General features: G+C 44.5%; 1 protein-coding gene across 3 annotated transcripts in view; it reads left to right on the forward strand.

Moving 5' to 3' along the window:
* Positions 1–797: 797 nt before the first annotated feature.
* Positions 798–16,324, forward strand: part of ABCG2 (ATP binding cassette subfamily G member 2 (JR blood group)) — a 46,579-nt gene continuing 31,052 nt past the window's right edge. The window contains exons 1-2 of one of the 3 annotated variants that reach the window (XM_069485360.1): positions 798–984; positions 11,134–11,355. In XM_069485360.1, coding sequence (XP_069341461.1) covers positions 11,153–11,355 — 203 coding nt within the window. In that variant the 5' untranslated portion in view covers positions 798–984; positions 11,134–11,152. Of the gene's footprint in view, positions 985–1,150; positions 1,232–11,133; positions 11,356–16,324 lie in introns of those variants that run through there. The other 2 variants (XM_069485359.1, XM_069485361.1) reach the window with 2 other exon arrangements.

Here is a 16,324-nt window from a genome sequence, read left to right on the forward strand (position 1 = left end):
ATCATGAACGTATGTCTCAAAGTCCTTTAAACGTATCCAGTCTAGTATTTTTAATATTAAAAAAAAATTTTGTGTCGCCAATTTTTAAAATCTAGGCTTCTTGGCTAAAACTTTCCCGTATTGGGTAAACAATGAACAGTAATTGCTAGTGTTGATTTAAACAACTTAACTGATATTATGATTTTTGCTTGTAAATGCAAACCGGAAAAATCTCAACGCAGGTCCTAATTTGCGAGGGGAGATGCAGCCAAAGCCCGATAAGCAACTCTTTTCCTGAACCTGCACAATCTCTTTGGAGCTTTTCCACACCCTCCGACTGCTGCAGACAAGAACTCACTGCAGGCACGTGAAGACTGACATTTCAACTGTTCACAGTCATATTTTCATTCAAAAAATTTCTCCCCCTTCCCGCCCCCCACCACTAGAATCAGTTCCTGATTTTACTTGGCCCCGGGGCGCAAGCATCTAATTTCTCAGAAGCTCATTTTCCAGAAACTTCTCCTTGCTTTCGGGGTGGGCACCGCGTGTGGGGGGGACCCTCGGCCTCAGCGCCCCGGGGGCTCAGGGGGCTCCGGCCGGCGGCAGCGACCCAACCCATCTCAGTCAGATGAGGTACTGCTCAGCCCCGGGAGCGCCCGGTGATTTCCAGAGCTAACTGTCCCCGTGTCCCTTTCGTGACAGCCCCGGAGGCAGGAGCTTTAGGTGTGTCCGCGGGCGCTCCGGGTAGCTGTCCCGGTGACCCCGCGGGAGGGCGGGGGTTCCTGTCCCGGGGCGGCTCGGCCCCCCGCGCCAGCGCTTATCTGGGCCCGGCAGATGGCGTCACGCCTTCCGCCCGCCCGCAGCCCCGACCCGCGCCGCCGGCAGCTGAGGAGGAGACGCCACAGCCGGACGCCCGGGTTGTGGAGATCGCGCCCGCGCCGCCTCATCCCGCCGCCCCTCGGCGCGACCTCGGGCCCCGCGCCTTCCCCGGCCGGTCGCCGCGCGGTGAGTGCCGGGCCTGAGGGGAGCGCTCGGGCGCGCGCGCGGCGTCTCCCGGGACGGGGCCGTGGCGCGGGAGGGCTGTGTCGTGTGTCGCCGCGGACCGGTCCCGGCGCGCGGGAGGGAAGAGGGAGTCCCCGGACGATCCGACTGAGGTCGGGGGACGCGGCGAGGAGGCCGCCTGGAGAGCAAATGTCGGGAAAGCTCTGGACGGTTTGGAAAGCGTAGCGCAGACGCGCGGTGTCACAGGGAAGTGGAATCTGCTTCTTTAGGGTTGGCGTGGACGATCCGGCTGACTCGTCCCCACGTTTCGATCGTCCGTGCTCTGCCTCTGAGCACGCGGGTCCCCGGCCGGAGCCTGCGGGGAGCCCCGGCCGCCGGGGCCGAGTCGGTGGGTGGAGGAAGCGGTTTCCGCTGAGAGCGCGTGTCTGGAAAGGGCGGCGGGCATCCTGTGCCTGTTTCTTAGAAGATACAGAACTAGTCAAACGGGCTGTAAGCCTCTCACAGTTGCATTTGAAAGTGTAAAATGCAAATTGACCTTTCAGCCTGGGTTTTCAGAAAAGGATGAGTTGGAGCAGCTCATTCAGGGTCTGGAAGCCTGTTAAGGTTCGGTGGGTAGAATTCTTGCCTTTCTCCAAATGTAGGAGGCCAACGTTGATATGGGATAGTTAACTTATCGAGCCAGAAAATTTCTACAGGTGGGAGAAAATTTGTTTTTCTTTTAGTTTTTTTTTTTCCTGAGACAACAGAGTCTCACTCTGTTGCCCGGGCTAGAGTACCCTGGCGTCAGCCTTGCTCACAGCAACCTCAAACTCCTGGGCTCAAGCGATCCTCCTGCCTCAGCCTTCCAAGTGGCTGGAACTACAGGCATGCTCCACGCCCTTCTAATTTTTTCTATCTTTAGTTGTCTGGCTAATTTCTTTCTATTTTTAGTAGAGACGAGGGTCTCGCTCTTGCTCAGGCTGGTCTCGAACTCCTGACCTCGAGTGATCCACCCGCCTCGGCCTCCCAGAGTGCTAGGATTACAGGCGTGAGCCACCCCACCAGGCCTCTCCTTCAACTTTATTCACTATCTTTAGTGGAACACGTTGTATATTATGATATTGTTTAATGCTGATTTTTTTCTAATGGTGATTATTAAAAAGAAACACACCTGTTACATCTTTTTATTAGAATTCTCTTCTATAAGGAAGAGTTGCCCCTTCTCTGTTCAACTATTTGTATTAGTACATATTTATGGTTGTTTATTTTATCATACAGGCTAAAGTCCAACATTATTGTTATTCAATTTGCTGCTCAGTTTGTTCCAGCTTTTACCAGCTGTACCTCTTCTTTCAGGTTGGCCCCTGTTCCATTTTGACATACACATTCCTTTTTTTCTGTAAGCATTTCCTGTCTTTCTGGTATCACAAAATACTCCAGGCTCCCTTTGTATTTTCCATGTCCCTACGTTGGAATGATCCATTTCTCCAAAGCACTGTGGTTAATTTTATTTAGAATGGTGTTAGGAACCAAGATCTGGGCACTAGACGTGCTCTTGGAGTTACTTTTGAACTTTTAAGTTTGTGACCAGGCAAATACATCTCTTCGAAGACTAGTATTGCCTTAAATTTCCAACATCGTAGAGGCTGTAGTTGCCAATTTGATTCTGTCTCTTGGGAGTTTTTAAAAGCTCCCAGTTTTTCTCAAATGATGGCCTATAAGAGCTTACGAAACAAACAATGCACCCATGAGCTTCTCTTTGTTAGGGTCTGGTAAAAAAAACAGTTATATTTTATTAGCTGAATGGCTTAATTACACTACATTCTGACTAATAACTGTTGTAATTTTAGTATCTGTTGAATTCACAGTGATAAAAGGACTCAGTTAAATTTCTTTTTTCTTTCTTTTTAAATTTATTTAGAGATGGGGTCTTGCTCTGTCCCCCAGGGTGGAACGCAGTGGCGTGATCATAGCTCACTGCAACCTCGAACCGCTGGGCTCAAGTGATCCTCCGGCCTCAGCCTCCCGAAATACTGGGATTATAGGTGGGGTTATAGCGTTATAGGGTTATAGGTTATAGGGTTATGGGGTTATAGGTGTGAGCCACCATGCCTGGGCAGATTCAGTTAAATTTTAAATGCATGGTTTTGTTAGTCATACTAGGAATGGCATAGTATTGCATATATAATGAGACATTTGGTCTGTGACATTGCCTGTACTCGTGAATTAGAGGTGCAATAATTATGGGTCCCCCAGTGATTTGGTGGCATATATGCACTCTCTCTCTCTCTCTCACGCACACACTCTTACACCTTTGTATACTGGGGTCATGATGTAAAATGTGTTTCTAACTGTAGGTCTCAGAATTTTGATAAGTAATTACGCTGTTGTCCACCTCTGATTTTCTGTTCATAATTCTTATTGCAGTAATGATTATTGAATTATTAACTGGAAGGGAACAGGGATATTGATCTTAATACAGTTAGCATGTACTAGACTCTTGCAGAAGGGCTGGGTTGTAGACCCAGTGCTATGTTGCTTAGGGGAAGTTCTGACTCAGCTTGACTTTTGCTTGTTCCTTTTGTTTTCCTCTTGGGGGCTCAGCATTCCAAAATTCTCCACTCACCCCTCTCCCTCTGCTGCTGATCTTCCCATAGGGCCAGCTTGGCGGGGTCAGCCTGTCCTGAGGGAGAAGAGAAAGGATGAGGGGTGACCACTTCCCCAGAGTCTCTGCAGGAGTCGTCCTCCCTGCCTCCTCAGCCTCTGCCCCTAGTCTTCCTCCTACTCCTTCTATTTAAATTCATGGGAGCTTCCCAAGCAGTCCTCTCAAGTGTAAATGAGTTCTTCCTCAGTTCCTGTGGGTCTGAAGCCGAAACCATTATTATTTGTTCTTGCCCTTGTTTTCCCAGTTGGAGCAGTGTTGGGGGAGGTGGGGAAGTGGGATTGTTTGGGACCAGGTAAAACTATCTAGAATCCTTACAAAACTTCCAATGATTGTGAACTTTCGGAATATACCCAGGTCATAAGGCTTCAGGGAGCCCCCATGAACTGTGGAGCAGGGGTACAGGACTACATCCCCATCTTGGCTCTTGGGATAATAGTCGTCTCTTATGTGGTTTCCCTGCTCTGTCCCTACCCCTGTCCCCGCATCCCCTCCCCCAAAGTGAGAGTGATCCTTCAAACATCGTTAGATCATACCATTCCTTCACTCAGAACTCTCCTGTGCATTCTAGTCTCATTCAGAGTCAAAGCCAAAGTCCTTACAGGGGGTCAGTGATGGGCACTGCCTAAGCTGTCCTTCCTCTGACCTTATCCCCTATACTTTTGCCCTCCCTTGCTCAGCTTCAGCCCCACTGGCCTCTTTGCTGTTCCTAGACTGGCACTTGGATTTGTCTTGCTCCTGTAGGTAGCCCCCTTCCCGTGTCTGCTCAAAGCCCTCCTTGGAAAGGACTTCCCTGATCACCCTTCCTCTTATTGCTTTGTTTTTTTCTCCATAGCACTGTTGACAGATATTTTTCATATGTAACCTCATTGATCACAGGAGTGTTTATCTGTTGTTTCGCTATGTTCACGCCTGTAACTCCAGTGCTTGCCATGTAATATAAGCCTAGTAAATATTGAATTAATTTTACAGATGAGAAACAGGCTTGGAGAGGCTAAGCAATTCTTCCAAGGGTGCATGGCTTGGTAGAAGTCATGGCATGGAAGTTTTAAGTGCAGAAGGAACTCAAACCCTGTACATTCTGTGATGGGCTAGGTAGCATTTTATGGGCAGCCTTAGGAATTGAACGTCTGTTTCCTCTGGGAAACTGCTGACCAAGTTGCAGATAAGATTAAGAAAGTTTGGGATGTAACACAGATCAATTGCACTTGGCTTTAACCATTTTATTTACAATTTGACTAATTTTTTTTTTTTAAAGAAATGGGGTCTCACTCTGTGGCCCAGGCTGGAGTGCAATGATACCATCATAGCTCATTGCAATTTCCTGGGCTCAAGGGATCCACCCGCCTCAGCCTCCTAAGTAGCTGGAACTACAGATGTGTGCCACCACACCTGACTAATTTTTCTTCTTCTTCTTCTTGTTTTTTTTTTTTTTTTTTTTTTTAAAGTAGAGCTAGGATCCCAGGCAAGTCTTAAACTCCTGGCCTCAAGCAATCCTTATTTTTCATCTGGGATTACAGGCATGAGCCCTTATGCCTGGCTGATTTGACTAAATACTTTCTAGACTAAAATTTTGGTTTTCTATCACACATTAAAACTAATTTGCGCAAAATTCTTGCAAATTTTCTGGGAACGTAAAGTGAAAAAAGAGTTTTATGTTCATTTGTATCTATTGAAAGAGAGGATCAGATTATGTCAAAAAATTAAAGAGATGGAAAACAGATTGGTGGTTATCTGGGGCTGTGGTAGAGAAATGGGATTTCTTTGGGGTAATAAAAATGGTCTTGATCTTGATTGTGGTGGTTGACTGTATATTTTTAAATTAAAAAAATTTTAATTATTATGGGTATATAATAGTTGTATATCTTTATAGGGTACATGTGATGTTTTGATACAGTCATACGATGTGAAGCAACCAAATTAGGGTAATTGGGGTATCCATCAACTCAGGCATTTACCATTAATGACTGTATACAATTTTTGTTTTTTTGAGACAGAGTTTCACTCTGTCACCCTGGCTAGAGTGCCTAGAGTGCCGTAGCGTCAGCCTAGCTCACAGCAACCTCAAACTCCTGGGCTCAAGCGATCCTCCTGCCTCAGCCTCCCGAGTAGCTGGGACTACAGGCATGCACCACCATGCCCGGCTAATTTTTTCTATATATTTTTTTAGTTGTCCAGCTAATTTCTTTCTATTTTTAGTAAAGACGGGGTCTTGCTCTTGCTCAGGCTGGTCTCGAACTCCTGACCTCAAGCAATCCTCCTACCTCGGCCTCCCAGAGTGCTAGGATTATAGACACGAGCCACCACGCTGGGCCAAGAGTCTTGTTTTCAACAAGAGTTCACTCCTCTCTGAGCCCTTGAACTTTTGATGTCCTCTCTACCATTACCCAGGCGCCACCCCCCTTGCCCAAGCATGTCTGCCCTGGTTTTCTGCAACAGCCTCCCAACTAGCCCTTGCTTCCACACCTGCGCTCCCTCCCCCAGCATCCTCCACGCAGCAGCCAGAGTGTTCCTTTCAAAACATAACTGGTGTCATGAGCCTTTCCTGATTAAAAGGCCTAGGTGGCTTCTCCGTGACCACGCAGCCCTTCTGTGACGGGGTCTCTTCCTGTCTGTGCGAAATCATGCCATGGTCCCCAGGTCACCGTGCTGCAGTGAGGTGGGGTCCTAGAGCACCGCAGCAGGCTGACTCCGGAACTCGTTTACTGGGCAGCCTTTGGACCTGGGACAGGGTCAACACCGGGCTGACTCTTCAGCGTGGATCCATCAAATCAGAGATAAGAGGAAACCCTGTTGCTCAATATGATACGTTTTAAATGCAAGTTAAAATCCAGGTTTTTTTTTTTTTTTCTTTCCATTGATAAGTTTGTAGCCATCACCTGACGGTGACCTGAGGCCTCCTAACTGCTCAGGATTGTAATCTCTTCGCATTAACCTCAGCACGCAGTTTAGGGAGGTATGTACCAGGCAGCACGCCGGGTGGCTGTGAGGCAGAGTGCGACTCCCATAAACAGGACAGGGTAGGGCCCAGAATTCTTGACTCCAGGCAAACCTGGCTTCTGCTACTACGTGTCATCATTATAACTGGGCAGGTAGCTGGCTGAGGACTTTCGAATCTACCTGTGTGCTTCTCTCACCTACGTGCACTTTTCATTGTATGAAAACTTTAAGTTTTGAGCCCTGGTAAGAGTGGACTGTATGATGAAGAGTAAAACATAGAGAAAAATGGTATTTTTCATGTAGATTATCATTTTTATAATAGGTTACCTACATATATTGAAGATAAATGTTTAATCCGTTCAAAAAAGTAAAAATGCGGCCTCACTGGTTAGAAAGCAACAAGAAGAGAGAAGTGATATAAGTAGATCGTGAAAGCCATGGCTGAAAGGGAGAAGGAATCTCTGGAGATAAAGCCAGTAGGTCTTGTTTGAAAGGACTTTGCAAGTTGGCTGAGGTGCTAATCAGGCCAGATAACAAGAGTAGGCTGTTCAGATTGTAAAGCCACTGGAGGCTTCTTTTTAGTTAAGGTCCCTTGCCGTGGACCTAGGACACAGAAAGTGATAAAAACCCAGTTAGGATTATCAGGCACTCTGGAAGCAAGGAGGCAACAAGGTGGCAGACAGATTTTTGTTAGAGGGAAATCTAGATAGGGTTTGGGTATTTTTCTTTATAAAAAAAAGATGATGCTAATCCAATGAGAGTAACACATAGGACCAGAAAGCTTCTGACCATAGGAAAAGATTAATGTTTACTTGAAGGCAGTTGTTACTTTTAGGGAGTTGCCTAAACCCAGCATAGTGTATTAATTAGATGTTGGGTACTCTGAGGTTAGTCTGGTGCTGAGATTTTATATTTTCTTTAGTTTTGGGGGTTTTTTAATTAATTTTTTTTTTTTGAGACAGGGTCTCACTCTGTTGTTGCCCAGGCTAGAGTGCCGTGGCGTCAGCCTAGCTCACAGCAACCCCAAACTTCTGGGCTCAAGCAATCCTTCTGCCTCGGGAGGGTAGCTGGGAATACAGGCATGTGCCACCATGCCTGGCTAATTTTTTTCTATATATATTTTTAGCTGTCCAGCTAATTTCTTTCTATTTTTAGTTGAGACGGGGATCTCGCTCTTGCTTAGGCTGGTCTAGAACTCCTGAGCTCAAAAGATCCACCCGCCTCAGCCTCCCAGGGTGCTAGGATTACAGGCGTGAGCCACCGCGCCTGGGCTATATTTTCTTTAGTTTTTAAGCCTTACTCTATATTTTTTGTTTTATCTTAGAGTAAGTGTGTTGTTCCTTATTGGTGTTAGAATTAAAGTTTTCCTCCCCTCCCCTCCCCTCCCCTCCTCTCCTCCCTTCTCCCTCCCTCCCTCCTTCCCTTCCTTCCTTCCTTCCTTCCTTCCTCTTCGTTTTCCCTTCTTTTAATATAACATGCTTCAGCTGGATGGCATGCCTTGGTTATACCTGTCAAATCACTTCGTCTATGACTCATGAATTACTAAGGGCTTGCATCTTCCTGAGGAAGATATAATCTTAGCAAAAAAAAAAAAAAAAAAAACCAAAAAAAACTAAGCAGCTCTTAGGCAATGTGAATCACAGAATTTAATCTTATCACAAGGAAGGCAAACTTTCTATACTCACACTTCTAAAATTGTTACTGTATTTGTAAGTTGTGGCCCTCTGTCTTGTATAGGTGTGGGTGATCAATCTTTCTTGGGTACTTTAGCTCTTTGTTAGTGGGAAGCATGTGATTCTCTTAATAAGGCTTGAGAGAAGGTTACAAAGTGTCCTCAGTGGCTGAATGTACGTCAAACAGGGATGGAAATAGAAGTGATTGCTGGTGTTGGAATTAGTATATTTTGGATTCTGAAGACATGGGGAAATGGGTGAAGAAGTGGGGTTTTCTTTGTTTGTGTTTTTGAGACAGGTTCTCACTCTGTCGCCCAGGCTGAAGTGCAGATCGTAGCTCACTATGACCTCAAACTCTCAAACTCCTGGGCTCAAGCAATCCTCCTGCCTCAGTCTCCCAAAGTGTTGGGATTACAGGCGTGAGCCACTGCATCCGGCTGGTTTAAGAAGTTTTTAAAGTAAAAGTGTGAAGTCCGTACATTACAGTTGTCCGTAGGTACCTACAGAGGATTGGTTCCAGGAGTCCCTGGGACACCAAAATCCCATGGGTACTCAAGTCTCCCTTATAAAATGCTGTAGTATTTGCATATAACCTACGCACATCCTCCCATATACTTTAAATCATCTTTAGGTTACTTATTTTTTTTTTTTAACTTATTTATTTATTTTTTTGGAGACAGAGTCTTGCTCTGTTGCCTGGGCTAGAATGCAGTGGCTATTTACAGGTGTGATTCCACTACTGATCTGCAAGGCAGTTTTGATCTGCTCGATTTTCGACCTGGGCCAGTTCACCCCTCCTTAGACAATCTGGTGGGAACCCCACTCCCTAGAGGTCCCCATATTGATGCGGAATGATTGCAGACACCTGGTGGATTGACGTCATGTGCCACAACCCAGAACTCCTGGACTCCAGAAATCTTTCCTCCTCAGCCTCTTGCATAGCTGGGACTACAGGTGTCAGAAAACTATGGTTTTCTCGTATTTATCCTCCTTGGTGTTCCTAGACCATCAGTCTGTGGCTTGATAACTTTGTCAGTTTTGGAAAATACTTGGCCAGTATTTCTTCAAATATTGATTTTGCTCCATTTTCCCTTTTCTCCCAGGTCTCCGGTTACATGTATGCCAGACCTTTTTCATTATGTCCCATGTGGTGGTTCTGCTGTTTTTAGTACATTAATAGTTCGAATTCTTTTCAATCTGGAGGTGTTTTTTTTTTTTTTTTCTTTTTCATGGTGATAATTTTCATCATTCATAATGTTCATTCTGGATGTTTTCTCCGTAGCAGTTTTCCAGTTCACTAATTAATTCTCTTTCCTAATCTGTGTCTCAACTGCTGTTAAACTCATCTATTAAGGTCTTCATTCTGATTGATTGTTTTTTATAGATTCGGGCTCTTTGGTGTTAGTCTATCTTTTCATTTATTTTCTTGAACATATTCATCTGTTCTTTTAACGTCTGGTGACTTGAGTCTGGATTACTTGTGGGTCTGTTTCTATTTTCTCATTTTTGGAACATTGGTTCCTGTTTTCTGGCATGCCTGGTAATTTTTGGTTGAAAATTTGGATGATGATATGTTCTTGGAGGATGGATTTAACTTTATTCTAGCAGACAGAGTCTGAGCAGATCACCTTGGTCAAGTAGAGGCTGGTTTTCTGGTTTGCGCATATTCCCAAGGCATAGCCCTTCTGGGATCTCAAAAGCTTAGGGGACGCCTTCTCTTTGCTAGACCCACAACTCCAACAAAATTTTGTTTTCTTAGCGCTGAGAGATTGCTGAAATACTTGCTCAGAGATATTAGAGGCTTCAGGAAAAAGACTAGCAGCTACTTCCTGCTTGGTTTCTGAGTTTTGCCCCAGGCCTGTACAATTCGTGCGTGTAAATACCTATCTTTCCTTAAGAGGAAAGGGCACATAGAATCTGGAGTTTACTTCAGTGCTATCCCCTCCGTTCCAGAATCTTGGTTCCTCAAGTCCTGGCTCCTTTGGTTGACCTCATCAGATGGAACTGTTGCAACAGTTGCATCTTATATTCTTTATGTACTTTTATAGTTGTCCTTAGGAGGATGACTTGTTTGGAATGGCTATTCCATCATAGGCAGGGAGACGATTCTTCAAGGATTACTTTGACTTTTAAAATTAAAACTAGGTTTGGCCGGGCACGGTGGCTCACGCCTGTAATCCTAGCACTCTGGAGGCCGAGGCGGGCAGATCGTTTGAGCTCAGAGTTCGAAACCAGCCTGAGCAAGAGCAAGACCCCGTCTCTACTAAAAATAGAAAGAAATTATCTGTACAACTAAAAGTATAGAGAAAAAATTAGCTGGGCATGGTGGCGCATGCTTGTAGTCCTAGCTACTTGGGAGGCTGAGGCAGGAGGATTGCTTGAGGCCAAGGAGTTAGAGATCAGTCTGCGTAACATAGCAAGACCTATCTCTACAAAAAAATAAGAAAAATTAGTGGGGCATGGTGGTCTGCACCTATAGTCCCAGCTACTTGGGAGGCTGAAGCAGGAGGAGTGCTTGAGCCCAGGAGTTTGAGGTTGGAGTGAGCTATGATGACGCCACTACACTCTTCACCCAGGCAACAGAGCAATAGAAATGTATTCTATTAATATGGTATATTACACTAACCGACTTTCAGATGTCAAAGCAACATTGTTTTTCTGGGTTTAAGCTCTCTTGGTAATGAAGTATAAACCTTTTTATATATTGGTATGTTCAGTTTTCTAGTACTATTAAGACTTTTTGCATCTATATTCAGAGAGATTAGCCTATACCCTAGTATAGTATATCCTACACATTATCTGGTATATATGTGTGTATATGTAGGCAAATACTGTTATCTGGTGTTTACAATCTCATTTATCTGGACTGTCAACTTACTATTGCTTTTCTCTCTACAGAAAGGCGAAAACTCTCCAGATGTCTTCTAGTAATGTCGAAGTTTCTATCCCGATGTCACAAAGTAACACCAATGGCATACCCGGGACAACCTCCAACGACCTGAGGACATTCAATGAAGGAGCGGTGTTAAGTTTTCATAACATCTGCTATCGAGTAAAAGTGAAGAGTGGCTTTCTGTGTGGTCGAAAAACGGTTGAAAAAGAAATACTATCAAATATCAAGTATGTGCATGAGCTTTTTATTTTTATTTTTTTTGGTTTTTTATTTCTTTTTAAAAGATGGCTTTATTTATTAACCTACAGTGAATGTTACATGTTTTTCCTATCACCAGTAAAGCTGGTATGAACATTTGTGTACAAGTCTTTGTACAGATATACAAACACACCCTTTAATTTTTTTGGCCAAAGTAGGAGTGAAATGATTGGATCACATGTTAGGTATACGTTTAACTCTCAAAGGAACTGCCAAAAAAGTTTTTAAAAATGGCTGTACCGTGTGCATCAACTTTTGCTTGAGAAAATAATTAATGTGTCATTTAGTTTTTCTTGGGTGAGTCTTGTGGTTTGGTGGAAAGAAGCCTGGCGGTATATGATTTACTGCTTTTTGATCATGTTTTTGATCATGTACTGCTTTTTGATATAATAGTAGTCTCTGAGCTTCAGTTTTCTAATCTGCGAATGGAAGACTCGCTGATGTGTTTTCTGAGGCAGACACCTTATTATGTACTCGTGTGCGCTTTATGTCCTTTATGTTCTAGAAGCAAGGAGGTTGAAATGACAACATATTGTGAAAATATTTTGCTTTTCACATAGACTTGTTTTAAATGAGTGTCCTGTTTATAGTAGCTTATAATCAACAACAATTTACTTAATGCTTTCCCTCTATTAGACAGACAGAAAATACTTCAGTGTAAGCTAACTAGAATTTAGCTTAAAAGTTATGCAGTTGAAGTCCAAAGTGATGAAAATTTGGGATCCAAATCAGTACATTTAATGATATGTTAGAAGCCCCTAGTAACTGATTTTCATTCTTTTCATCCAGCACCGAATTTATTGTGTGGTGGTGAAGTGCGTGGGGAGGGAAGGGAGCGTTTCTACAGAACCTGCTCCTCCCAGCGATCTCTGTTATTTCCCAGATGCTAGCCATTGCGATTGTTCATGTTTTTCTGAGTTCTAGAGAACCGAACATGATTCATCCCCTCCGTGGTACGGGGAGTGAATTTGGGTTTACTCAGACAGCACGGCCTATGTGTTTTGGTTGTTTGTTTACTGGGGGAAGTGTTTCCTCCTAGACAAAGCTAGCCACTTTTTCTGACTCTGCAAGGCTGGAGGAGTGGTTGTATGAAAGAGCCCTTTGGCCTAGTATGGCTGCAAACCTTTCTGGAATCGGATGTTTCTCATGTTTTCTTGATGTTTTATATGGGACTGGGCCCTTTTCTATTAATAGCAGCCAAGCTCTTTTGGAGGACCGGGAAATTACAAGACGAGAGAGGAAATTTTGGGGGGTAGGTGAGAGAGAAACATGGGGGTCTGAGACTTGACTGGGCTGAGGCTAGGAGCTGTGCAGGGTTAGAACCTTCTGCATACAGCAACACCTGCTTTCATACCTACTTCCTTGTCACTTTCTTGTATAGCAGCGGTCTCTAACCTTTTTGTGACCAGGGACTGGTTTCATGGAAGACAATTTTTCCATGGACTGGGGGTAGGGGAGTGTGGTGTGTTTGGGGGGTGGAGGGTGGGGTGGAGCTCAGATGGTGATGTGTGGCTATGGCCTGGAATTGCGGCCTGGGGGTTGGGGACCTGGAGGCTGGGGACCGCAGGTTAAGAAACCCTGACTAAAAGATAAGGAAAGAATGGTGATGCAAAGCTTTCATCTTTTGCTCACATTCCTAGATAGAATTGACTGACTCTTTTTTTTTTTTCTGAGACAGAGTGTCGCTCTGTCATCTGGCCCGTCCCCCAGGCTAGAATGCCCTGGCGTCAGCCTAGCTCACAGCAACCTCAAACTCCTGGGCTCAAGTGATCCTCCTGCCTCAGCCTCCCGAGTAGCTGGGACTACAGGCGCACACCATCACACCTGGCCAATTTTTTTTTCTATTTTTAGTGACGATGGGGTCTCGCTTTTGTTCAGGCTGGTCTCAAACTCCTGACCTCAAGCGATCCTCCCGCCTTGGCACTCCCAGAGTGCTAGCATTACAGGTGTGAGCCACCACGCCCAGCCTTGACTGACTTTTTTGAAAAAGCTGACAAGCTTTTTGTGAAAGATAATAATAATCAAGAAAATATTGGTCACATCAGATTTTTGTGCTGAGAGAGTTGCAAGGTAACAAATGATGGGACTGTGCAGGTTGAATATATTTAAAATGCGTACTGTGTGTCAGGGTCTATTTATCTTGCTTATCTTTTAGAGCTAGTAAATTAGTAACTTGACACGCTGGAAGTGTCATCTGCTCAAGGCTTCACATCGTTGTTTATGGAGATGGTATGCATTTCAGCGTGGAGTTTGTCCTTACGTGCGGTCGTGGACTCATAAAACACACTTAAACCTTGCAGTTCTTTCAGGTTTTACGGTTGAAAGGACCCTAAAGACTGGTGTCCTCGCTTATTTACATTTCTGGTTTAGATATTTGTTAGCAAGGTCATCCCTTTTTTGGCTGTAGTTTTTGCGATCTTTCTCCTGTCTGCTGGCTTCAGCTCTGGGGTAGGGAAGGGTTGCTCTCATTTATATTACTTTGGATTCGTGTTTGGTAGCCATCATCGCCATTCAAATAGTTAAGGATATTCCAAAGGAGCAGATGAGCTCTTGATCTTTATTTTCCCTTTGGACTTCTTGCAACCTCACTTCTAGTAACTAAGTAACTATAACCTGATGTCCTCTGTGGGCGTGGGGAGGAAGATAAAACAAACTCTGACCCTGAGAATTCAGAAAGGTAGGATTCTGCTACCCTAGGAAAAATCTTTCTCTTATGATTCCTTTGTCTCCATACCCAGCATTTGTGGTTTCCCTCATCAATGTTGAAGATCTCTGGAAAAAACTGTCCGTTCCAGTAGATGTGTGGATATCCTGTATTCCTCAGGGAAATTCTTTATATTGATTGGGGAGTTTTTTGGTTTTTTTTTTTTAGAGACAGGTCTCAGTCTTGCTCAGGCTAGTCTCGAACTCCTGAGCTCAAACTATCGACCCGCCTCGGCCTCCTGGAGGATTGGGGAGTTTTTAGTTCCTAATTTATTTTGAAATGATTCCAGATTTAAACCTTGCAGGAACATCACCTTTTCTTTCACCCAGATCCCCAGCTGTTAATATGTCACTGCAGTCGCTTCCATCACTTTGTCTGTTTTGTTCCCCGTGTCATTAGCATTTTCCCGGAATGTTAGGGAGTGGGCTGTCCTCATAGCGCTCCCTCATCCCATCCTGCTCCACTGTATGGTTGCCAGAAATACAATTGGTCTCCTGGTCATGTTGGTGTCTGTCAAACTTCACCAGAATGTCATCATTTCCCCCTGGCATCATTCCAGAATCCTGTTCCACATGAAACTTACCAGCCTCCACCGATGCCTCCTGCCTGAATCATAGACCGCTACGTGATGGTGGCCAAAGGGTGATTTTCTGTTTTCATCAGCTCTTAGTTTGCTTTCTACTAAAAGGAAAAAGCTTCATCCATCATCAGCAATGGATTCATATTTTACTCAGTAGCGTTCAATAGCAATGCATTATTATTTATCCTGATGCTCCTATTTCTGATTGGATCAGTGGGAGACCTTTCAAGGTAGGTTCCTCCTTCTCTTCCTTTCTCATTATTTTGACATATCTCCTCATTCTTTGAGTATTTCCTTGGCATAACAAGAGGTTCCAGAGCTCACTGTGTACTCACCCTGCCTCAGACCTGGAAGCAGCAGTTCCTTTCCATGGAGGATGGTATTTACAAAATCCGAATCCGGGTGATCAGAATGTTCATTGCTATTGGGATGTCATTGCTTCTAGGCTTTCTCAGTGGACAGACCTAATGGATATATACATGCCTATATGTACACACACGTGTGCATCCCATACACGTGTAACTTTTTTTTGAGACAGGATCTTGCTCTGTCACCCAGGCTGGAGTACGGTGGCGTCATCATAGTTCACTGCAGCCTCTACTCCTGGGCTCAAAGTGATCCTCCCACCTGAACCTCCCGAGTAGCTGGTACTACAGGCATGCGCCACCCCACCTCCCCACCTGCCAAGTTTTCTATTTTTTTTTTTGTAGAGATGAGGTCTCCCTATGTTGCCCAGGCTGGTCTTGAACTCCTGGGCTCAAGCGAGCCTCCCACCTTGTCCTCTCAAAGTGCTGGGATTACAGGCTTGAGCCACTGTGCCCAGCCACGTATAACTTTTTCAAATGGCCTCACATGCAGACCTGGCCAGAAGGAGCAAGAGGAGTGGTGGGCGGCTGCTCATAGCACGCTGGGAGCTTTCTGTATCTACCTCTGATGCTATAGCTGTCTGTGTGTGTAGGTTAAAACCCATGACTTCTCACTAATACCTCCAATTCCATTCTGACACCCTAGGATTCTCTCCACATTTCCATGTTTGTAAAATCTTCTCAAAAAGTCAAAAACCTGGCTCACATAATCCTCAATATATTTAGCCATCTGTTTAATTTTCTTATTCCCCAGTATAAGCAATCACCCCATCCTCCTCTCCTTTCCCTCCCACCCCCTCGACAGCTTGTGTTTCTGGGTGCTGGCGTTGCTGCACCTTCAACCAGAATTTTCATCATCCCCCTAACGAAGAGAGGCAGGGGAAGGGGAAGTCCAGTAGAAATGACTGGCACATTAATTGAACATGGAATGTTACTAAGCTCTCTTTCCAGAGAAAATGTATCTATTTTCAAGAAGTTGTTCCCTACTTCATGACTTCTGTTTTTTATTAAAAACTTTAAAAAAAAAAATAAATAAAAAAAAACAAACTTTTTTTTTTGTCTTCTTAGAAGTAATTCCCACTTATAAAAATGTAGAGGTTCATTTATTCACCAAATTTTGAATGCCTACTGGGTGCAGGGCATTGCACAAGATGTTATGGACACAGATGAGTCCTCTCTTCTCAGAGACCATATAGCCTAATGGGGGATTCAGAAAACTAGAGCATGTTCACTGTTCTACTGGAAGGATTAGAAGACACGATAGAATTCCCAACCTTAAATTGGAGCAT

Source organism: Eulemur rufifrons, chromosome 13 (genome assembly GCF_041146395.1).
Source record: "Eulemur rufifrons isolate Redbay chromosome 13, OSU_ERuf_1, whole genome shotgun sequence".
In the NCBI taxonomy this organism is placed as follows: Eukaryota; Metazoa; Chordata; class Mammalia; order Primates; family Lemuridae; genus Eulemur; species Eulemur rufifrons.